At 57.5% G+C, this 22,434-nt stretch overlaps 2 protein-coding genes across 12 annotated transcripts in view; one reads left to right on the top strand and one right to left on the bottom strand.

Annotated features, from left to right (window-relative positions):
* The window catches only part of Sipa1l3 (signal-induced proliferation-associated 1 like 3), a 226,426-nt gene extending 220,948 nt beyond the window's left edge, over positions 1-5,478 (top strand). For both annotated transcript variants that reach the window (XM_013522426.1, XM_005399879.2), the window contains exons 21-22: positions 1,689-1,770; positions 3,351-5,478. In XM_013522426.1, the coding sequence (XP_013377880.1) occupies positions 1,689-1,770; positions 3,351-3,494 (226 nt within the window). In that variant the 3' untranslated portion in view covers positions 3,495-5,478. The remainder of the gene's footprint in view (positions 1-1,688; positions 1,771-3,350) is intronic.
* Positions 5,479-7,805: 2,327 nt separating this feature from the next.
* Positions 7,806-22,428, bottom strand: Dpf1 (D4, zinc and double PHD fingers family 1). 10 transcript variants are annotated; one of them, XM_005399870.2, is made up of 12 exons: positions 22,363-22,428; positions 16,093-16,253; positions 15,888-15,995; positions 14,228-14,355; positions 13,409-13,498; positions 12,514-12,592; positions 12,182-12,313; positions 11,273-11,323; positions 11,063-11,182; positions 9,775-9,887; positions 9,042-9,153; positions 7,806-8,897 (listed from the first exon to the last, which is right to left on the bottom strand). In XM_005399870.2, exons 1-12 carry the CDS (start codon positions 22,392-22,394, stop codon positions 8,827-8,829), a joined length of 1,197 nt encoding a protein of 398 aa, XP_005399927.1. In that variant the 5' UTR covers positions 22,395-22,428; the 3' UTR covers positions 7,806-8,826. The 10 variants fall into 10 exon arrangements, with proteins under 10 accessions (XP_005399927.1, XP_005399929.1, XP_013377878.1 ...); XM_005399872.2 differs by having other exon boundaries at positions 9,042-9,123; XM_013522424.1 differs by having other exon boundaries at positions 13,409-13,495.
* Positions 22,429-22,434: the final 6 nt, after the last annotated feature.

Below are 22,434 nucleotides of genomic sequence, written 5' to 3'. Positions count from 1 at the left end.
GTCACACCCTGCCACTCCCTAGGCAGGAGTTCCCCTCACCTGCTGGGCTGGAGTCCTCACGCTGGTCTCTAGCAGTGACCTGGACAGTCTCCTAACCCACTGGCCACCATGATTTATTTACTTGTTTGTGTAGTGTTTGTTTGTTTTATGAGATAGGGTTTCATTGTGTAGTTCAGGCTGGCCCTGAACTCTCTTTGTAGCCCAAGCTGGTCTGAAACTCAAGTTGATCCTCCTGCCTCAGCCTCCTGAGTGCTAGGATTACAGGTGTGCATCACCACGCCCAGCTTGGCCACCACAATTTAATCCCACAGTTCCACTTCCAACCTTGAAAACTGCCAAGCTGTGTCCCCGCCTCCCTGCTCCCTGCTCTCCCGAGGGCATAGACAGGGCCCCACACCGCCTTTAATGTCTCCCCTGCTGGGGCTTTTGCCTGCCATCTGGGGACCCGCAGCTGACTGAGGCCAAGCCCAGCCCTCAGGAGACTGAGGGGAGGGAGAGGACAGGGAGGCAGGAGTGGCCCCTCCCGCTGGGAGCAAGGCGTCTGGCTGCACCAGCCCTGGAGGAAGTGCGTGAAGAAGGGGCGGAGGGCGGAACGGCCCGTGCTGCCTGTGTGCGGCCCTGGGGTGCTCAAGGTGCAGGACCTTGTGCTGAACAGGCGGGCATGGTGCTCCGTGGGCCGGGGAGGCCTCTGGCTGTTCTGTGCCCCACGCAGCGCCTCCGCGCCTCACCCCAGCCCGTGGGGTCCCAGCTCGCACCCAGCAGCGCCGGCGTGCAGGGCAGAGCCAGGGTGGCTGTGGAAGAGGCCGCACTTGTGGCCGTGGGCTCCCTCCTGGGTTCCCTTTGCCCCCAAGCTGGTGACCTCCTTTCTGCCTCCCACTCACATGGCAGCCATCAGCCCCCCAAGATTCAGGACCGCAGAGGGAGGAAAAGAAGGGGAGAGACGGGACGGCCCGGTGCTCACCTGCTGCAGCCTCCCAGCAGCCCGCACAGCATGAGCCCCCACGGCGCCCTGTGGCGCCCTGCTCAGAGCCCACTCCAAGCAGGACGGAGCTGCCCTTCTCCCCTGCAGCCTCAGGGGCCCAGGCCAGGAAATCCGCACAGAGGAGGGCCCCGGGCAGCAGGCCCTGGGTTCAAGTGTAGCACCGGTACTTGAGTAGACAGCGTCCCCCGCTGCGCAGCCTGGGAAGCTCCCTCCGCTTACAGGCCACAGTGGGCCGACGATGCCCGGAGCCCGGTGACTCAGGGCTCAGCCTAGTCCATGGAGGGCTCTCAGTGGTGGGGCAGGGGTGTCGTTGTCGTTATCAGTCCTGTCACTAGTCCTGTCCACGGGGTCCCTTTGTCCATTTTCCTGCCTCCTATGCCCGGAACGGGGCCTGCCCTGCAGCAGGCGATGTTGGGAAGCAGGTGTGACCCACGGACACAGGGACGGGGTTCTCCCTCACATCACGCTCCTGGCCCGCTCGGGGCGGATGCACTCCTCGGAGCGCCACCTCCGCCTTCCTCGGGCCTGGTGCTCTCACGCACAGAGGGGTCTGAGGGAGGGAGGGAGGGCAGGACCGGCGGAGGGCTGGTTCCGGATCCTGGCCAGGAGAGCACTTGCCAGAGCCTTGCACTCTTCCCTGCTGTGCTGGGAGCTTCCCCAGGAGCTGGCGGGCCTCGGAGCCTCACCCTGTCCCCTGTCTTCACAGTGAGGAGCCAGCCCTGGACCTGACGGGCAAGGTGTACCAGCTGGAGGTAATGCTCAAGCAGCTGCACACGGACCTGCAGAAGGTGAGACCTCGCTAGCCCACCCCACCCTCCCCTGCTACGCTTTTTTTTTCTTCTTTTTGAGACGGGGTCTCACTATGCAGTTCAGGCTGGTCTTGAACTCACTTTGTAGCCCAGGCTGGCCTCAAACTCGCAATCCTCCTGCCTCAGCCTCCCGAGTGCTGAGATTACAGGCGTGTACCACCACACCCGGCTCTCCCCTATTACTCTTGAAGGTGCTGAGGAGTAAGAAGTAAAAGGGATACTGAGCCGGATGTGGGGGTGCACACCTTAGTCCTAGCACTCGGTAGTTTGAGGCAGCAGGATCATAAATTCAAGACCAGCCTGGGGAACTTCCAGACCCTGTACCAAATTTGAAAAAAAAGAGGTGGGAACATAGCTCAGCGCAAAAGTCCTAGGTTTAATCCCTACTATTTAAAAAAAATGCTTGTCCAGATGTGATAGAATGCACCTAATAATCCCAGCACTGCTCAGCCAGGATAATCTCTATGGGTTCCAGGCCAGTCTGGGCTGCTAGTGAGTTCAAGGCCAGCCTGAACTACGTAGTGAGACCCTACCTGAAAAAAAGAAGTCAGCCGGGCGTGGTGGCGCACGCCTGTAATCTCAGCACTTGGGAGGTGGAAGCAGGAGGATTGCTTGGAGTTTGAGGCCAGCCTAGGTGTGAAGTGACTTCAAGACCAGTCTGAACGACAAAGGCAGATCCTGTCTCAAAAACAAAACAAAAACCAAAAAATTTGTTCATCTTGTCCACCCACTACTTCCACCTGTGGGAACTTGTGCATGAGAATTCCCGTGTAAGTACAAAGAGATCCATGGGCAAGGATGTTCCTTGCTGCACTGTTGGCAATAAAACCGGAGCCAGATGGCTGTCCATCAACAGGAGAACGGCAGTGTAAATTACAGGACACCACGCGGCAGTACTCTGCAGCCAATTAAAATAACAAATCCATCTACTGACTAACACACAAGGGAAGGCCAGTAGCGTAAGTCAAAGCCAAAGCAAGCTGCAGAACTGTTCCCTAGAACATAGTCATACTTCTTAAAAAGATGACCAGCCCTGCGTCGAAAGGGACGTGTAGCCCTTTCTTCCAAATGGAGCTCAGTGCTTGTCTCCAGGGTATAAAAAGAATAAGGAGAAACAAGGGTGGAGGAGACTTGTGCTTTCTTTTTTTTTTTTTTTTGAGACAAGGTCTCGCTATGCAGTTCAGGCTGGCCTTGAGCTCACTTTGTAGCCCAGGCTGGTCTCAAACTCACAGCGATCCTCCTGCCTCAGCCTCTCGAGTACTAGGATTACATGTGTGTGCCCCAAGTTTGGAGTGGCTGTGGGTGGGATGAGGTGATGCTGTGATGTCTGCCAAGCAGTTTATCCAGATCAGCCTGGCTTCTGAGACCTTTCCGGACCCCTCAGAACCAGCCCTGTTGGAGCTGAGCAAATGACCCCAGGGCGGGAAGCAGCATGGCCAGGGCCACTCAGGTGTGGGAACCGAGCTGGGACTTGAACCCCACAGCCTTGCTCAGCCTGCGGCTTACAGGCCTGAGCGCACCTGGGCCGCGCTGCCTGACGCCTTCCCCACCCCCAACAGGAGAAGCAGGACAAGGTGGTCCTGCAGTCGGAGGTGGCCAGCTTGCGGCAGAACAACCAGCGGCTGCAGGAGGAGTCGCAGGCCGCCAGCGAGCAGCTGCGCAAGTTCGCTGAGCTTTTCAGCAGGGAGAAAAAGGAACTCTGAGGGGGAGCCTGCTGGCCGCGGGCCCCTACCCCGCTCCTCTGTGGGCTCCTGGTCACAGCGCCCCGCAGCCCTCTGCATGGATGGAGCCCTGTTAGCAGTGTGGTCCCAGCCCGAGGGCCTGTGAGCTGGTCCTCAGCAGCGTCTGAGCTACCTGGGGTCCCTGGGGCCATGGCGTCCCCTTCTAGGGCCCAGCCACCCAGAGCTGTGGGAACACAGGCGGCACAGGAGCCTGTGCTCAAACCCTGCTGCTCCCGGAGTCCACGGTTGTGCTGCTTCCGCATGAATGACAGGTCTGGCTGCGGGCCAAGGCCCTGCATGAAAAGACAGCGCGAAACAAGCCCTTTCCCCTGCACCCCGGAGAGGCGGGGCCCCCGCAGGGCCGCGGACCAGGGCTCCTCGGTCCCCAGTGCGCTAGCTCGGAAAGCATGGACACTGTCCCCTCCTCAGCCCCTTCCTCCGCAATGCAGCCAGGAGCACTTTCACAGAGGTTAAATTATTTTCTCGAGGACCCCAGGATGGAGAGAAGAAACCCCAGCAGCCCAACAGAGTCCGCTGCTTTGAGAAACTCTATTTGTACAATCGGGACCATTTATACGATCTTTTTCTATCAGCTCCTTTCCTGCCAGGGGCCATAGCGCCTGGGCTTGGGGCCCAGAGGCCCCTCCACCTTTGAGCTACTGACCTGGCCGGCCTGACCGTGCCGGCCCTCCTCCCCGCCCCACGCCCTTAGCACGACCAAGCCCTGACCAGCAGCCCCGGCCTCCTCCGCGCTCCAGAAGGTGCCCGGGGGCCTCGGCGCAGGGCTGGAGAAAAACAGCCTTCATCTCCTGCCCGCTTTCGTTTTCCTTTGCAAGGCTCCCTGCCCGCCTCGCAGGTCCCGGGGGAAGCAGCCCCCAGACGCGCTCACTGTGCTCGCGGGGGGCGCTCGCAGTGCAAACCCCAGAGACACTGCTCTCTAAAGGCAATAAGGGGCAGCTCTCCAGGCTGGCGCGGTCCTACGCTGCCCACCAGGAAACACGAGTTCCTTTCTTCTCCTTCTTTAAAAACAAACAAACAAAAAATATATATATATATATTTATTTTTTCACGTAGAGTTGTGCCGGAACAAGTCTAGATGGCACATTCTGTGGATTCCCCCACTGGAGCTGAGGATTGAGGCGTGTCCCTCGTGGGCTGGGAGGCAGCGCGCGGTCCCGAGGGGCAGGCGGGTGGGCGGGCGGGCGGGCAGGCAGAGTCCCTTTCTGGGGAGCACCAGGCAGGGAGGAGTTGGCAGCAGCTTGGGGCTGAGCGCCAGCACCAGCCGGCATGGCCCTTGTCCAGAGACCCCACCACCTTCTCTCTGGGGCCGGGAACTTGGGGGAGGGGGCTCTGGGACTGCACAAGATGAAGGCACTCAGGGAAGTGCCAGGCCCACGGGGCAGGGCCAGGGAAGAGGGTACTCATCTCAGCTCCCTATGATCCACGTCTGGCCCTGCCGCCCTTCCCAAGAGGAAAACCTGGCAGCAGCGCGGAAGGCCCTGCCTCGCAACTGCCCTCAGCCCTGGCCAACTACTGTGACGTCTCCTCCCTCCCCTACCCCTGTTCAGGGGGGCTTCTCAGTACCCCGCCCCCACCCTTTCCTCAGACCCTGACCTGGTAACCTGGAGCCTTTTTTTCTTTCTTTTTTTTTTAGTTGTCTCATATCTTCAGATCATTCGAATCATTACGGGGACCTAATCGTGTATATTGACAAATGTAAATTATGATTTTTGGTTTATTTTCTGTTGTGTTTTTTTTTTTTTAAGAATTTCTGCGAAACAGATCTATTTAATTTGAGGTTGGTGATCTGTCTGATGGCTGGAGAAAGCAGAAGGCTTTTTTCCTGTGTTGATTTGTTTCATTTGGACTTACTATTCTTCATTGTCTTTTCTCCTTTCCATCCCTGTCTTGAGATTTTTCTGGCATGTTTCTGGAGGTTTCAAAGGAAATAAATGTTTCATAGAAATGGCTTGTGTAGTCACTAGCGCGGCAGCTACCTGGAGTTGGCACTGAGCCCTCCTCTCCCCTGTCCCAGACACCCATCACCACCCCTGCACACACCACACACTTCCCCAGGAACCAGGGGACAGCCGCAGCTTGTCTGCCTGTCATCCCAGCTACCCAGGAGGCCGAGGCAAGAAGCGTGCATGTTCAAGGCCAGGCTGAACTGCGTAGCAAGACACTGTCTCAAAAAGACAGGAAAAAAAAAATCCGAAAACTCAGGGATTGTTAGGTACCATAAAGAAAGCCAAATTTAGTTGTGCATGGCGGTGCATACCTGTGATCCCAGGACTTAAGACAATCTCAACTTTGAGGCCAGCCTGGACTACAGAGACGCTGTCTCAAAAACAGAAAAGCTGGGTATGGTGTTGCACACCTGTAATCCTATCACCTGAGGCAGGACTGCCAGGAATTCAAGGCCAGTCTGAACTACATGACAAGACGCTGTCTCAAAAAAAAAAGCTGGACGCGGTGGCGCATGCCTGTAATCCCAGCACTTGGGAGGCTGAGGCATGAGGATCGTTGTGAGTTCGAGACCAGCCTGGGCTACAAAGTGAGCTCAAGGCCAGCCTGAGCTGCATAGTGAGACCCTGTCTCAAAAAGACAAAAAAAAAAAAAAAATTCAAGCCCAGTAGCTCTGACTACTTCTGACAGACTCCCAAGTCAGGGGCCCCGGGCCCCCTAGGCAGGGTACACACCCAGTTCATCTGCATCTTCTGCCCTGGCCACAGGGCTTGTCCGTATGATCCCCTCACCTGTCTGTCCCGGTGGACTGGACCTTCCTCTGCCGGTCATTGGTGCATGGGATCAGTAGCCACCTCCAGGCCAAGGAGGAGACAGCTCAGCGCCCCGTCCCTTCCTCACACAGAATTGTCAGCCAGATTCTGACAGCCCTTCCTCTGAGGCCTCCTAGCTGGAGGGGCAGCTTTCACTCGCGTCTGGCCTGGTTTGAGCAGTTGTTTGCAGGTGGGCCCAGAAACTCAGCTCGGATTCTAAGAATTCCCCCTGAAGGTTCCGGGCCCAGTCCCCTGGGAACAGGCTTGCTCTGTCTCCGCGTCGCTGTCCCCGGCCTCTGGACAGGGCTGTCCCGGTGCTGGGGACTTTGCACCCTTCCTCCCCAGTTACCTGTCACTGCGCTGCCTCCCGAGCCCAGTATTTCCGACTCCCCTTCCCCCTCAAACTGCCTTCTCCTGAACGAGGACGTGCGGATTCCATCCAGGGGAGGAGCTCCGGCCATCCCAGAGGCGCCTAAGCCCTCCAGAGTGACAAAGTCTCCTTCCTCACGGCCCCAGAGGCCCGGACCTCAGTCCTCCAGCTGCCTTCCCCACTGGGCCGCCGGGGCTGGAGCCCTGGAGCCTGCTCACACCTCCCCACGCGGGGCTGGAGCTGCACCAGCGTCTTCCAACACGCACCGCGCCCGTTTCCCTCGCCCCCTCTCGGCTCTCTCCTCACCCGGGTCCAGCCTCCACGCCCTGGCCCTCTCCAGGTTTTCCTGCTGTCCCCTGAATGCTGGGGCCTTTTGTCCCGGGACTCTGCCTGTCCTGGAATCCCAGCTCCAGCGTACCCGTGGGCCTCCCTCCTGGCTTTGTTGCTCTTTCGTTTCCCGCCCCGCTCTCCCTGTGCCGACCTCCCACTTCTCCGACCACTGTGGACCCCTCGTCCTCCCAGTGTGGTCCGAGTTTTTATAGTTCCTTCCCCTCTCCCTCGAATCCTGTCTCTCTGTTCTCTCCCGGCCCTCCTCCCTGTGGCCCTCCGCTCTTCTTTTCTGGTTCTCTCAATAAACTGTGACTTTCATAATCTCTCCTGTCTGTGTCCTGGTTCTCACTCCTCACCCCGCCTCGCCCCAATCCGTCTCCTACCGGGCCTGTGTCTCAGGGTCTCCTCCAGCCCTCCCCTGCCACCTTCCTCTCCTTCACCCCTTCCGCATCACTCTTTGCTCACGTCCAGGACAGGGGCCCAGGTGGCCACCCGACCCCTAGCCCAGGAGGGGCCACCACCTTCCTCCCAGCCCTCCCTTCCCCCAGCCCTCACTCCTTCCGCCCTCCTCCCTGCCTCCCTCTGCAGCTGCAGCAGCCCGTTGCCAGGGCAACCACAGCTGGCTGGGTGGGAGCCCCCTCCACCCCATCCCCCTCTTCTCCTTTCCGGAGAGGCTGGGAGGAGCTGGGACAAAGCCAGAGGGAGGCGGGCGCTGGGGAGGAGGTGGAGGTGGCGGCGGCGCCGCTTGCCCCCTTCCGGGCCGGCTGCCCTTGGTGTTGCCCCACAGCAGGCAGGAGAAGGAGGCAGGCGTGGGCAGAGGGGTCAGGCCCAGTTTAATACACAGAACAAGTTAATTCACAGCAGAGGCAGGCAATGAAGGAGACTCAGTCACAAGGGGGGAGCACTCCTGGATTGGGGGAGCCCCCAACCCCACCCCCTCCCCCACTTGCAGTCTCAATTTCCCTTTTTTTTTAAAACCCGAACAACAAACACACACAACCACAAGAAACAACCATGCCCCCTCGCGACCTCCAAAACGGCCCGTGAGGGTGGCAGAGGGCAGCCCGGCCTGGCCGGGAGGGCAGGAGGGGCGGGGAGGAGGGAGAGTCTGTTGCAGAGTCTGTGCTTCTCATTCCGGCGGGCGCCGGCTGGGCACCCACCTGGCCCCACAGCCCCCCGCCACCATGGCAGCCACACGGCAGGCACTGGGTGGGTGCAGGGCGGGGCTGTCAGGGAGGGGCAGGAGCAGAGTTCAAAACCATGCAGTATCCACGGTGGGCACCGGAGGGGGCGGGTGGACACCATGCCCAGCGGCCCTGGGCACTGGAGGGAATGGTGCCCACCTCAAGTGGGGAGGTGGGACAGCTGCAACTCCAGAAATGGGGTGGGGGGCGCCAGGCAGGAAGCTGGCGTAACCGGGTGCCCAGTGGATGCTTGGCAGTGCCCCCTCCACCCAGCCAGTCCTCACAGGACTCTTTGTATATATTAATTTCTTTTTTTTTTTTTTTAACTTTTTGTCTTTTTCTTTAGAAAAAGGCTCTGTCCATGCCCCCAGCTGGCATCCACTACCCCCCTGTGCCCGCCCAGAGGCGGGGTATGGCTTTGAGGGGAGCAGAAGCCCCTGGTGCCCATTTGCCAAGGGACGGGAAGGGAGGGAGGGAAGGAGAGGGGCCTGCCGGGCCCACCAGCGCCCAGGGCTGAGCTCCACTTGCTGGGCGAGGCGGCCCAGCCCCTGGGGCGACACCTCGCCCTCACTCAGGGAGCAGGCGGGAGAGGAGAGGTGTCCCGAGGCAGGTGGGCAGCACCACCCTGGAGTCCAGGAGAACCAGAGCCAGGCCTAGGTGAGTGTGATGTAGGCAGAGGCCTTTTCTTTCAGGTGCCGAAGACAGAGGTGACAACTCCAGCTCCCTGCACGGGATCGGGAGACAGAGAAGGGAGTTAGGCCAAGGCGGAGGGCAGCCTCCACCCCTCGCCCCACACAGGACACGGTTTTCCCCACCAGGAAGACGACTCTCCGACCCGGCCAGCCCCGCGTGCGCCCACCTCTCTCACCTTCCGGAGGCTCCGCCATGGGGGGACTCAGGCAGTACATGTGGTAACCCCGATCGCAGTCATCACAAAACAGCAGCTGGTCCTGGGGGGTGAGACCCGCCCAGCTGGCACCCTGGGGGCACGGGCACCAGAAACCGGGGTGGGGGGCTGGGGCAGGGGCTAGGTCAAAGGGGCTAGGGGAGATGGTCCCTTCCAACACAGTGGCTTGGAGTTGGCTTGGTCAGCACACACCCTGTGGACTGACAGCCTACAATTCTTAGTCGGAATTTCCTAAGACTGGAGCTTTAAATGACCAGCTCTGGAATCAGTGGTGTGGGTTCAAATCCTGGCTCTACACCAGGTGTGGTGGCGCACACCTGTAACACCAGCATTTGGGAGGCTGAGGCAGGAGCATTGCTGGAAGTTCAAGGGCCATTGTAAGACCCTGTCTCAAAACAAATCCCAGCTCTACCACTTTCTTAGCTGTGGGACCCTGGCAGGTGGTTTTCCCTCTCTGAGCTGTTTCTTTGTGAAGTGGGAAGAGGAGTACTGTACCTACCTACCTGGCAGGGTGAGTGAGAGATGTCAGGGATGCAGAGGATAAAGTGCCAGGCTCAATTAACGGGCACAAACAATAACAATTAGGCCTGTTTCTGGCGTCCCCAGGGGGGCTGGGGAAGTTTAGGCTGGGGGAGGTGGGGGGGCGGGTGCGAAGGGCGGCTGGGCTACGTTTGCAAGGCGGGCGGCCACTCACGTCGTTCTCCGAGGTGCCACAGAGGCTGCAGGATTTGCACTCGATGCACTGCCAGCGGTAGGTCCGCACGGCCGCCGTCATGTTCACCGTGAACTGTAAACACGAGGGGTGTCCTGGGGGCCGGGGGGCAGGGATGCCGTTAGGGAGTCATCGGGGTCCCCCTCGGGCCCCCAGTGGCACACACGGACCCCTGGCTTGGATGAGCTGCAGAGGTCCCTGGCCCGACCCCACCCCCGCACGTGACACCCAGCGACCGTCCTCAGAGCCACAGGGCCATAGCCACCAGGGTCTCCCACCCGGCTACCATAGCAACCACACTCCGATCCCCAGAATACTATGGCAACCGCATTCCATTACCCAGAGCGCTGTGGCAACCACTTTCTACCACCCACAACAGCCAGGCAACCACAGGCTGTTAACCACCGTGCTGAGGCAGCCACATTCCATTACCCACAGCAGAATGGCAAACCGAGCCTGTTAACCACAGTAACACGGAACCACATTCTCCCAGCCACAACGCCATGGCAACCACCTTCCACAACAGGCTCCCCACACTCGGTTCCACACAGCCAAAGTCCACTCCACACGGTGCCCCAGCAACCAAACTAATAATATTTGCAGTGCCAATCTATTAGTCACTCTACTGCCCCAGTGCAGACACCTGCAGCCGCTGCCCACAGTGCCTGATCCCCACAGCCACCTTCCGTGGTACACAGCCACTGCCCCTGTGCTATAACAACTACATTCCATTATACTGAATTGCCATGACAACCACATGTCACTACCCATGATACCATGGCAACCACAATTCATTACCCACTGTGCTGAAGCAACCAGTCTATAACCCATGAGTCCACCATGGGAAACCACATTCTATTAACCACAGTTCTGCAGCAAACACATCCCGTCATCCACTGAACCCAGGCGGCAGCGATCCATCACTCCCATATCTCAGCCCCTGACCCACAGTGCCTCTGCAACCTTCTATTTTTGGCTGGTGCTAGGGATGGAGCCCGGGGCCTTGCACATGCCATGCTAGACAGGTGGTCTACCCTTGAGCTATGCTCCCAGGCCTTCTCACTACGCCTAAAGGCCATAAGCGTATACTGAGACAATCCCCTCCCATCGTCCACAGAGCCGTTTGTTTCCCACAGTCCTTAGCAGCTGAGTCAAGTCCACTGCTCTGCTTAGCCACAGTGTCCTCGCTCCCCTGCCTCCCATCTTCCAGATCTGGACTCCTGGGTGTCCTCTCCTCCCAGCCCCCAGAAACCTGTGAGGGTGGTGTCACCTGATCGCCCACAGTCTGCACAGGAGATGAGGTCCTCAGGACACCCGGTCTTCTTGGAGCCACCCAGGCAGAAGTCACAGTAGCCGTTGGGGATGACAGTGCCGTCAGGTGCCTTCTTGGCTGAAAGACAGCAGGCGGGTCAGCCCGAGGCAGGCAGGGACCCCAGGGAAAGGCTGCCGCAGCAGGAGGAGCAGAGGGAGGTGTCCCTACCTGTGTGTTTCCTTTGTGCCTCGGGGACCCAGGCCAATTCTTTGTAAAACTCTGGGGGTGGGGGGACAGAGAGGGGCTCTCACCATAGGCAAGGCTCCACCTGCCCCCAGCCTCAGCCCCGGGGGGGCCCTCGGTCCAGACATGGAGGGGGAAAGACCCCAACCACCCTGAGCTGTGGCCAATAGCAAAAAAGAGCTGGGAGGGGGCAGATGATTCTCATCAGGACCCCCAACTCTTTGGGACAACTGACGTGTCCTCTTTACTGGGTAAAAGCTTGGTGAATAAATACAGCTTTAGGGAGAACTCCCCATGCACCTCCAAAGGGGCATCTCCCAGGCAGCCGCCCCTAACTAAGCCTGGCCTAGGTGCAAATTCAGTAGATCCCTTTGACCAAGATTTGGTTTGAAAACATATTCAGAAGAAAACTTGGAAGCACAGAGGGGCCTAGGGGTGCAGTGGGCCAGGCGTGAGGACTCTGCCCTCTCCCCCGAAGAGATGAGGGAGAGACTGCTCCCCTCCCCCGCTGCTCAGCGTCAGGGCTGGCACAGGATGGAGACTGGTGGGTGCCAAGGGCTCCTGAGCCACCAACCTTACCCCCTGGCTGAAGCGGAGCAGGCAAGGGAGAAAGAGAGGGTTGGGAGGGAGGGGAGTCATCTATCACCCCCTCCCCAAGCTCTAATTGAAACAATAAATCAGACCCAGAAATATTACGCCCGGCCGGGAGTGAGAGAAATGGTTGGTTGCCATGGCAACCCCAGAGCCAGCATCCCCACAGTAGGTGGGGGAGGGAACAGCTGAGCTGGAGATTTTCCAGAAATATCTAACGCGCCCCCTCCTCCAGGGCCGCCACCAGGCTCCTCAGCCTGCCCCCTGGGGCCCTCACCACCCAGACCTGGCCCATGGGCTCACGTTTGTGGTTGTTTTTCCGGTGGAAGGGCAGGGCGTGGCGCTCCGAGTGCTCCTCCCCCTCCTCCTCAGCCAGGTGGGTGTGGGTGTAGTGGTAGCTGAGGCCAGGCCGGTTCTTATACCGTTTCCCACAGACTGGAGGGTGAGTGGATGGCTGTCAGCACCCCGTCCTTGCTGCCTCCACCCTGGCCTCCAGGATCACACCACCCACCTCTGCCAGAGATCTGCAACCCCCACCCCGGGCCAGGACAGGGAATGGGGGGTAGGGTGGGGTACTGCAGGGGGAGGGGAGGTCTCCAGGCCCCCCTCTCTCTTTTCCCCTCTGCAGGACTCACTATCACAGACATACGGCTTGTCTCGGTCCTCCAGGGAAGCGGTATCCTGGCGTTTCCGGAGGCCCCCGATGCCATATGCCTAGGGGAAGGGTCAGGAGTGAGGGGCCAAGAAAGCAAGGAAATGGAGCTTTCATTATTGGGACAAGAAAGTCGAACTGCACAAAACAAAATTTGGCTTTATGGTTCTGGGGGGTGTGGACTGGCAGTAGAGCAAGGCCCTGGGTTCCACCCCTAGCACCACAAAAAACAATAATTGCAAGGCATAGTAGCACACACTAGTAATTCCAGCACTCAGGAGGCTGAGACAGGAGGTTTGCAAGGCTGAGGTCTGCCTAGGCTACATAAAGGCCAGCCTGTACTATATAGCCAGACTGTCTCTAGAAAGCAAATACTGATAAAATCTTCCCCTGAAGCTGGGCCTAGTGGTGCACACCTGCAATCCCAGCACTCAGAAGGCTGAGGCAGGAGAGTCACTTGAGAGTTCAACGCCAGCTTCAGCTACCTAGTGAGTTTAGGACCAGTCTAAACTACATTCCTGTTGCAAAAAAAACAAAACACAACAAAAATAAAACTTGTCCCACAAGCAACTGTGCAAACTTCCTAGCTATGGAAGTTCCTATAAGGTTGTTTCCCTGTCTGCAGCAGTTATGAAGACAGTTCTAATTTACCGTACAACCTCTGTTTTGCAAATGATTTAAGCTATAGGAGCCTCAGGTTCCTTATCTATAAAGTAGGTAAGTACAAACTCCTCACCCCTTTGGATTGCCCTGGGGACTAAGTGAGGTCACACTTGTGGGTGGGGCTGATGTTGCACATGCTCAGTCAATGGGCTCTGTCACTGGCGGGGAGGAGAAGGAGGAGCTTCAGGTGTTACCTTTCCTTTTTTTTTTGTTACCTTTCCTTTGGCCCTGTTCTTCCTCCTGGGAATGTCATCCTCCAAGTCTTCCACCTCAAGATCATGTGGGAACTCCAGCAGCTGCTGCTTCTGGGCATTAGGGAGATTAGGGTCAAGAAAGTAGGGGGCCTTTTGGGAGCTGAGGCAGGAGGATCGTCACAAGTTCAAGGCCAGCCTGGGTCACATAGTGAATTCAAGGCCAACCTGAACTGCATAGTGAGATTCTATCTCAATAAAACAAACAGAGAGGCTAGAGATATAGCTCAGCGGCACAGCACCTGTCTGGCAAGCATGAGGTCGTGAGTTCGATTCCTGGTACCAGGGGAGAAAAAAAAAAAAAAACAAAAAACAATAAAACAAACAGAAAAAGAAAGTAGAGGCTCCTAACAGGGCATGGTGGTACATACCTATAATCTCAGCACTCAGGAGGCTGAGGCAGAAGAATTGCTGTGAGTTCAAGGCTAATCTGGGCTACATAGTTCCAGACCAGCCTAAACTATATAGTCCCTGTCTCAAAAAACCAAAACCAAGCCAGGTGTGGTAGCACACACCTGTAACCCCAGAACTCAAGAGGCTGAGGCAGGAGGATCACCAATTCGAGCCCAGCCTAGGCTACATAAGTGAGTTCAAGGCCAGAAAAAAAAAAATTGTCAGGGGCCTTATCTGCTACAGATGGGGTAGGAGGGCAGGTCAGGAGTCTTCCAAAGGCGAGGTCTGGGAGGCTGAAGACTTGGGGCACCCAAACCCCTGGGGAGCAAGGTGAGTTTCAGGAGCATGATGTACAGGTAACAGGACTTGCAACTGGGGTGTTAGGCTTACCTGACAGTCCATAATGGTCTCTTCCTCCTTCAGCTCAACCTTCTTCTCTCCTGTCTCAGCACAGAGCAGAGCCTCAAGGACAGGCCCTTCAGGGAGACCACCCTCCTTCTTCAGGGGTGCCTCACAGTCTGGGGACAAGCCAAGGAGGGGGTGTCAAGTGAGGAAGTTGTCCTCAAACTTCCCAGGTTGGGGGACCATGCTTGTGGTGGGAGGGAAAGGCTTTGTTTCCCACACTCGGCCAAAAACCAACACAAGGACTCAACCACACACTAGGAAGGATTCCAGACCCTGGGCGTCCCAGCTGCACCTCCAGACACACTCAGAGGAGACATGGGCAGAACCTTGGACACACCCAAAGACCCTCAGAACAACAGACCACTAGCCATGTCCAGACCCTCACAAATAGCTACATGAGCCGGGCGTGGTGGCACATGCCTGTAATCCCAGCACTCGAGAGGCTGAGGCAGGAGAATCGTTGCGAGTTCAAAGCCAGCCTGGGCTACAAAGTGAGCTCACGGCCGGCCTGAACTGCACAGCGAGACCCTGTCTCAAAAAGACAAAAAACAAAAACAAACAAACAAAAAAACCAAATAGCTACACGACATGGGGGCAGGGGGAACCCCAGCCAGACTCTCAGATACCCCCATCAGAGCTAGATAAAGACACTCAGATACAACACACATGGCCACACACAGGGCAGATGCAGACAGATCATCTGCCACACAGAGACACTGGAAGGAAGAGACATAACCAGACCGTCAGACACACCTAGACACCCAGAAGAGATACAGTCAGACCCTTGGATAGACACTCAGAAAGAGGGACCTGCAGACATAAAGCTAGCCAGGGCCCACACTACACCTGAACACCTACAGACACAGCAAGTGAAACTCGCTTAGGACGCGCAGACACGTGGGAGAGACAGGCAGTCCCGCTGAGGCAGTCAGATACCCACAGGAAGACACAGTGCGATGAACACTCCACCACACCCAATACAGATACACCCGCAGGGGCGGAGAAAGCACTCTTGTCTCTAATCTTCCTGGACACATTCAAAGCACTAAGCCCAGACACCGTGTGGACAAGCACACACGATCAAAAATCCACGTAATACACCAGACACAAAAGGAAAGAGGTGCTCGCAAACACTCTGAAGTATCTGATATACCCAGAAACACTTGGGAAAAGCCACACACTCTGAGAGGCGAGAGACAACCCCAGAAGAAATATGCCTTCTGATACACCTGGAAACACCTAGAAAGAGACAGACACTGGGATGCTCAGTTATGGAAAGTTTAACACCAGATATGGACACATCTACTTCTTAGGTATATGTGCTGCCGAGTAAGCACTGGACATATCCAAACACACAAATACAAGCAGGTGGACACCTTCAGGCACCCACAGAAAGAAATACAGCAAGACTGGAAGACAGTGTCCCAGCTCACCGGCAGGGGCTACAGCCAGAGGCCAGAGACAGCATACCCCTAGACACCTAGCATACACCACCATGCCCCCATACACCTGGGCTCGCCGTGGGGAAGACAGTCCAGGGCTCCGTGACTCAAGGCTGTACAACCTCTGGGTACACCCAAGAAACACATAAGGGGCTGGGGGTGTGGCAGGGCCACAGCACACTCAGGGGTGCAGCTCCACCCACCAATCTTGTACTCGCAGGGCCTGAGTCTGGGGTCCTCTAGGATGTTAAGTCTCCGTTTCTTTCTCCAGCAGCGAGCAGGGTACGTGTAGATCTGTCCCGGGGCCAGACCTGGAGGGAGAAGGGCGGTAAGGAGGCAAGGCGGCTGGGACATTGAGCCGAGCCCCGCCCCGCCCCGCCCCGCCCCGCCCCGCCCTCCTAGCGGTACCCGGCCCCCGGTGGGTTTTCTCCATCCAGATGTAGCAGTTGTTCTGGGCCACGCCGGTCTGCGAGTCGAGGAAAGGTAGGCGCAGGCTGCGCTCAGCGCACAGGCGCGCGTTGTAGCTGCGGCAGTGCTCGATGGCCTCGCGGTAGAAGTCCTCGCCTAGGCTGCGGGGCGAGGAGCGGGCGGGCGGCTGTCAGCAAGGGCGGTGCGGGAAGCCCAGCACTCTCCCTCGCCGAGACCTCCCCTCCAGCTCGGCCCCTCCAGGACTCGGGGTGGGGGAGGGGACCCTAGCCCGGGAAACGCGCAGGCCTCCCGCGATGAAGTGGACGTACACAATATAGAAACAGACAAAAACACACGGGGACCCAGCCACACACCATCACATCCAAACACAACACAAATCGCAGAGACACACGGGATTCACACACAAAGAGAGCCATATCCCAGCACTCACAAAGGACACGCAGATAAACCTCACACACATGGACACACAAATATCTTCTGAAAAACACAAATATCCCAAGTTACACAGTGTGGAAACAGACCACACAATTATCTATGCACAAAACACAGGTCACAAATCCAAAGACACACAATATAAACAGATGACCCACAAAGACCCACAACATGGAAACATCATACACACACACTCATGCGCCCAAAGACAGTTACACAAATGTCAAAAAACAGGAACTACAGAAACAAATGATCCACATATACACTTAACATACATATCCACATACAACACAAATCACACAGACACAATACAAAGAAATCACAGATTTTACATAGGCACACACATATTCACAAAGACACATAACACAGAAACCAGTATCTAAAATACATATCCACAGATACCTATATGTAAAACCATACGACCAGTCAGACCCATCCATAGTTACACAAGAATTTACACACAAAATCAGGCATCTCTTCATCCCCAAAGACACAGAGCACAAGACAAATGATGCTCAGTTCCAGAGGACATGTGCACACACTCGAAAACCCACATATCCAAAGATTTGTGGTGTAGAATGTTTAAAAATCCTATACATACCCACACACATCTCCAACATCTCAAAAGCAGAACCACAGATAAGTCAGACACACATACTCCACATCCCAAGACAAAGGTAGTCTGGTCTACACTCGCGGTTACCGAGGCCCCGGTGCCCGCTGGCTATTTTACCCTCTCCCAAAGCCGTAGTTCCCGGGGCGGGGACGATGACCCCCTTCCCCCAAAAGAACCCACAGTCCCCCCACGTGCTCCACCCTTCCAGGAACAACGCATCTGACACCATTCTTGCCAGAGACCCACAGTCACACATACTCGAACCCCCGTGCAGCCTGGCACACGGTGACAGCCCCCTGACACCCCATCGGCCCCACCCCCAGCCGCCACATATGCACACACATGCCCGCGCAGACCCTCCCGCGCGCCCTCCCTCGCCTCGCACCGGCCCGCACCACCTCAGGGGGCCGGGGATGACCGTGGCCATCTTGCTCCCCGGGTCCTGCCCCCAGCAGGTCCCCGCCGGGTCGGTCCTCCCAGCGGTCGGGCGGGCGCAGAGGCCGCCCATCCATTCATTCCCGAGGGGCGGGAGCACGCGGGCCACAGCCAATCACGACAGCGGGGCGGGACGCCCGGGGCACTCTGGGAGTGGTAGTCCCCGGCAGAGGCCGGCACCCCCAGGGAGGGGGGGCACGCAGTTACTCACACACGTCTGTGTCCCACGTGCGCACATCCAGCATGCACACCAGGCCTCGCGCACACCCGCACATGGCAGTTTACACACATTCACACACAACTTGCACCCTCCCACGCACGCCCATTCACGCCTTCACACAGCTACACACGCGGGCACGCTCTCGTGCCGGGAGACTCAGAGACACCTTACAGGTAGGCGCCCACACAGACTTCGCACCAATATGCCCGGGCCGACCTCAGGCTCACTGCCACCACGCTTTCCCCAGGTCCTTCCAACTCCGGGGTACCCTACCCTGTGTCAGGCCTGGCGGTTGCCCCAGCGACTCTCATAGTGAGCCCGCACAAACTCCATCCTCAAGCCTGAGGGCAGCTGTGCTGGAGAGGGCGAGCTGCAGCCACCTCCTCCTGGCTTCAGATCCTAGCACGGCCACTTGCTGGAAGGTGACCTTGGGCAAGACTTACCTTTCTGAGCCTGATTCCTCATTTATAAAATAAGCATGATACCCACCGGGCGTGGTGGCGCATGCCTGTAATCCCAGCACTCGGGAGGCTGAGGCTGGAGGATTGTTGCGAGTTCGAGACCAGCCTGGGCTACAAAGTGAGCTCAAGGCCAGCCTGAACTGCACAGCGAGCCCTGTCTCAAAAATAAAACTAAAAATTAAATATAAAATAAATAAAATAAGCATGATAAATGGATGTGGTGACCACGTCCACAATCCTAGCCTTTGAAAGGCTGAGGCAGGAGGCTTGCAACTCAGCAATTTACCAAGACCCTGTCGAAAAATAAAAAACACCAAACAAGCCTGGGATTTAGCTCAGGATGAGTTCATTCCCCAGTGCCACAATAAACTAAATGAAGACGTAAAAATAAATAAATAAAGATCACGGCTTATCAGATTGTTGTGAGAATTACATGAGTAAATATGGACAAAGTGGCCTTTTTTTTTTTTGGTCTTTTTGAGACAGGCTCCTGCTGTGCAGTTCAGGCTGGCCTTGAGCTCACTTTGTAGCCCAGGCTGGTCTCAAACTTGCAACAATCCTCCTGCCTCAGCCTCCCGAGTGCTGGGATTACAGGCATGAGCCACCACACCCGGCTTTGGACAAAGTGTTTTTAAAAGGCATCCTTGGAAGGGTGGGGCATGGTAGCACAGGTTTGTAATCCCAGCACTCGGGAGGCTGAGGCAGGAGCATCATAGCATGAACTACATGAAACCCTGTCTCAGAAAAAAAAAAGATACCTGCAAAGGCCTGGGGACAGCACAGTACAGTAGTACAGCAACTTGCCTCAAGGCCCTGGGTTCAGTATCCAGTGCCAATAAATAAATAAATGATACCTAGCAGATAATGAGTGCTGAATACGTTTTCCTGAAACCTAAAGTGAAAAAAAGAAAAGAAAAAAGAAAAGAAACCTAAAGTGGTGATACTCTTATTAGAAAGACTGCCAGCCTAGGAATAGCTGAGTGGTAGGGCACCTGCCTCAGATGTGTGAGGCACCAAGTTCCATCCCAGCATCAAGAAAAAAAAAAAAAAAAAAAGACTAAGGAAAGATGATGGCCTGCACATGTAAATGTTCAATAAATGTTGGTTGAATGAATAAATATCCTGAGCACCCATCATGTGCCAGGCACAGTTCTCAGCAGAGTGAAACTTATTATCACCATTTTCCAGATGAGGTCTCTCAAGTACAGGGCAGTGACCTCACATGCCCTCAGCCCCTGGTGACTATTGGCAGGTGACACTGAGGGAAGGATCCACACACCCACAAGTCTAAATCTATCCCCAAAGGGGGCCTTACTTCGTTTTTTCTCCCTCTGTCACCCACACAGACTGTACCTCAAGGGAACTCCAGAGAATGAGCTGCCCTACTGAGGTACATGCACCCAGTCTACACACACACACACACACACACACTCGCACACACAGCCCCACTCTCCAGAGACAGCATTCAGATTCTGTATGAATTAACACACCCACCAGTATGGCCCTGTCCACCAGGGGGCCTGCAACAGACAAAACAGGCATAGCAGTCCTCCTGAGACCAGCTCAGGGCCTCCCAAATTTACTGTCACTTCTACACACACACACACACACACACACACACGCACCATGTACCTCTAGACTCAGACCCTGCTGCAGACCCCTCCTCATCTAAACCATCTAAGGCCTGACCTGTCCTTTCTCTATCCCAGGAGGAACTGGGTCTTCAATCCGCCTCCAGCCTAGACTGGTGACAAGGGGATTAAGTGAGGGACACTGGCACTCCCACAGCCACTCTGGTCTCGGGGGGCCTCAGAGAGTGCCCCACCTTATGCGAGGTGAGCCCTGCCCCAGCACCCAGCTCAGCTCTTTGCTGACTCCCTCCAGATGCTCCGCAGCTCCTTCACTTGCTCCCCACACCTGTGGCCCCAGACACCCACCTACTCCTGTCCCCTCACCCCCACAGCATCAGTGATTAAGGGAAGGTCGGGTGCAGACTCTCCACCACTCCTGCAGAAGCCCAGGCCACCCAGGTCTCCGATGCACCTGTCCCAATCCCCTCCCAGCCCAATGATCCTCCTGTCCCCAGCCACAGTGCCCTATGTGGGAGCTCCCATATAGTAAAAGTCAATATCAATATTTGCACAACTATTAATAATCACTACTTTTAGGTCAGGTTGTGTACCAAATGCTTTTGCAAAGATCACAGTCTAGCTGGGTGTTGTGGCACAGGCCTGTAATCCCAGAACTCCAAGAGGCTGAGTCAAGAGGATCAAAAATTTTATACCAGCCTGGGCCCTGAGTGATTTAGCGAGGCCCTGTCTCAAAATGAAAAATAAAAGAATGGAGATGTAGGTCAGGGAGAAGACCCTGTGTTTAATCCCCACTACAGGAAAAAAAATTACAGTCTTTAAACACCACTTTCTCCCCATGAATTAACAAGTGTTACACTTCCCAATTTACAGATGGTAACACTGAGGCTCTGCGGAAGGAATTAATGGCTCAAACTGAGGTGTGCACTCAAGCAGTCAGAACTCTGAGCTGAGGCTCCGGGCTCCATTCCCAAGGGAATTTGACTCCAGAATTCTTTCGAAGCAAGCGAGTCCCATATTCACGCATGCAGACCCCTGGGGAGTGAGGCAAAGAGAGGCAGCCTCCCTCCACTGGGACAGACTCTGGCCTGAGGGATACGCCCCGCTGCACCTCCAGAAGACTGCGGGGGTCAGGCTCAGGGCCGGGAGCCCGCAGATCCACCAACCCGCACTGGAAGCCACTCCTGGCCAGTCTGAGGGTATCTCCCACCGGACAGACATCTGCGCGACGCAGGTTGGAAGGGAGGCGGAGGAGGTGTCTCCATCAGCCACGGACCCAGGCCCACCCCCCCAAAAGAAAAGCCACCCTCGGAGGCCCTCGCCTGAGACCCCGCCTCCCACCCTCTCCTCTCCCAATTCCCACCCCACCCCCACCCACCCCAAAACCAGAAGCGACCGCGGGGGCGGGGTGGTCGTGCGGCCTCCGGACACAGCTCTTCTCCAGGGTGGGTGGGGCGGCCCCCCAGCAAACGGTGCTCAAGGTCAAGGCAGCGAGCAAGCGGGGAAGGGTGGGGAGGTCGCCCCGGCCCCTTTGTGCGGCGTGGCCTCCTCCGCCAGGCGGGGAGGAGGGAGGGGGAAGCGAACGCGGCGCTCCCCTGCCGGGGACAGAGGGCGGGAGCGGCCGCGCGCCTGTCACTCGAAGCCCGCTGTCAGCACCTGGGAAAGGCAGGCGGCAGCGCTGGGACCCGGGAGTCCGGGATCCGGAAGCGGGAGCGACAGAGGGGGCGCAAGAGAGAGGAGGAGGGGCAGGGGCCGGCCGCGGAGCGACGCGAGGGGCTGGGAGCCGCGGGACCTGGGCGCCCGGGTTCGCAGCTCCTGGACCGGGGACCCGGAGATGGGCGCTCCCCGCACCTCCCCGCGAGGCGTCGGTCTCGGGGTCAGGAGGCGCCCTGGTCGTTGCGCGCGGGGACCGGGAGGGACGCCACGGTCCGCGCGGACCCGGGCGTCGGGGCTGCGAGGTCCCGGAGACCCAGCACGTAAAGGAGGGCGGCAGGGACCGGACGGGGAAGCCCAAGGTCTCCGCGCCCACCCTGCGGCCGCGCGGGCCGGGGTCCCCGGAGAACGAGGGGGAGAAAGGTGCAGGGATGAGGGGAGGGCGGTGCTGAAACCCTGGAGCCCCGGGTTCAGACTTAGGCGTTGTTGCCCCAGCCGCCACCGGGCCAGCCTGCACCCCCAGAGACGCCGAGGAGATGGGGAGGAGGAAATCCCTAACCCCACTCTGGGTGGGGACCCGGCCTCCGCCACCCCCCTGCCCACGCCACATTCCTTCACTGACAGCGACAAAGAAGAGGCGCCCCCGCGACCCTGGAAGGGCCCCGGATCTTAACCCCAAGAGGCGACGGGGCGGGTGACAGGCCCCACAGCCGGGGGGCGCGCTGGGGGCCTCCATTCCACCGCCGTCGCGCGCGGCGCCCCCCGCCCCAGCCCCAGGGAGGCGGGGGAGGGGCTCCTGAGAGTCGGGGACCGGACGGGGGCGGGGACGACGGGGACACTCACGACTTGAGCGGGTTCTGAATGGCGGTAGCCATGGCCCGCTCAGCAGGGCCGCCTTCGGCCCGGGGCGCCGCT

Source organism: Chinchilla lanigera, unplaced genomic scaffold, assembly GCF_000276665.1.
Source record: "Chinchilla lanigera isolate Chin_1 unplaced genomic scaffold, ChiLan1.0 scaffold00067, whole genome shotgun sequence".
NCBI lineage: Eukaryota > Metazoa > Chordata > Mammalia > Rodentia > Chinchillidae > Chinchilla > Chinchilla lanigera.
Note: the sequence above shows the minus strand (reverse complement) of the source record. Positions and strands in the feature narration are given on the sequence as shown.

Excerpts from the sequence above, each read along its gene's own strand:
- Dpf1 (XM_005399871.2), bottom strand. The coding sequence starts at position 17,669 with ATGGGCGGCCTCTGCGCCCGCCCGACCGCTGGGAGGACCGACCCGGCG. Across the intron at positions 13,499-14,227 it reads AGACCATTATGGACTGTCAG|AAGCAGCAGCTGCTGGAGTT; the intron begins GTAAGCCTAACA and ends CCTAATGCCCAG. Across the intron at positions 11,183-11,272 it reads GGCACAAAGGAAACACACAG|CCAAGAAGGCACCTGACGGC; the intron begins GTAGGGACACCT and ends GCTGTCTTTCAG.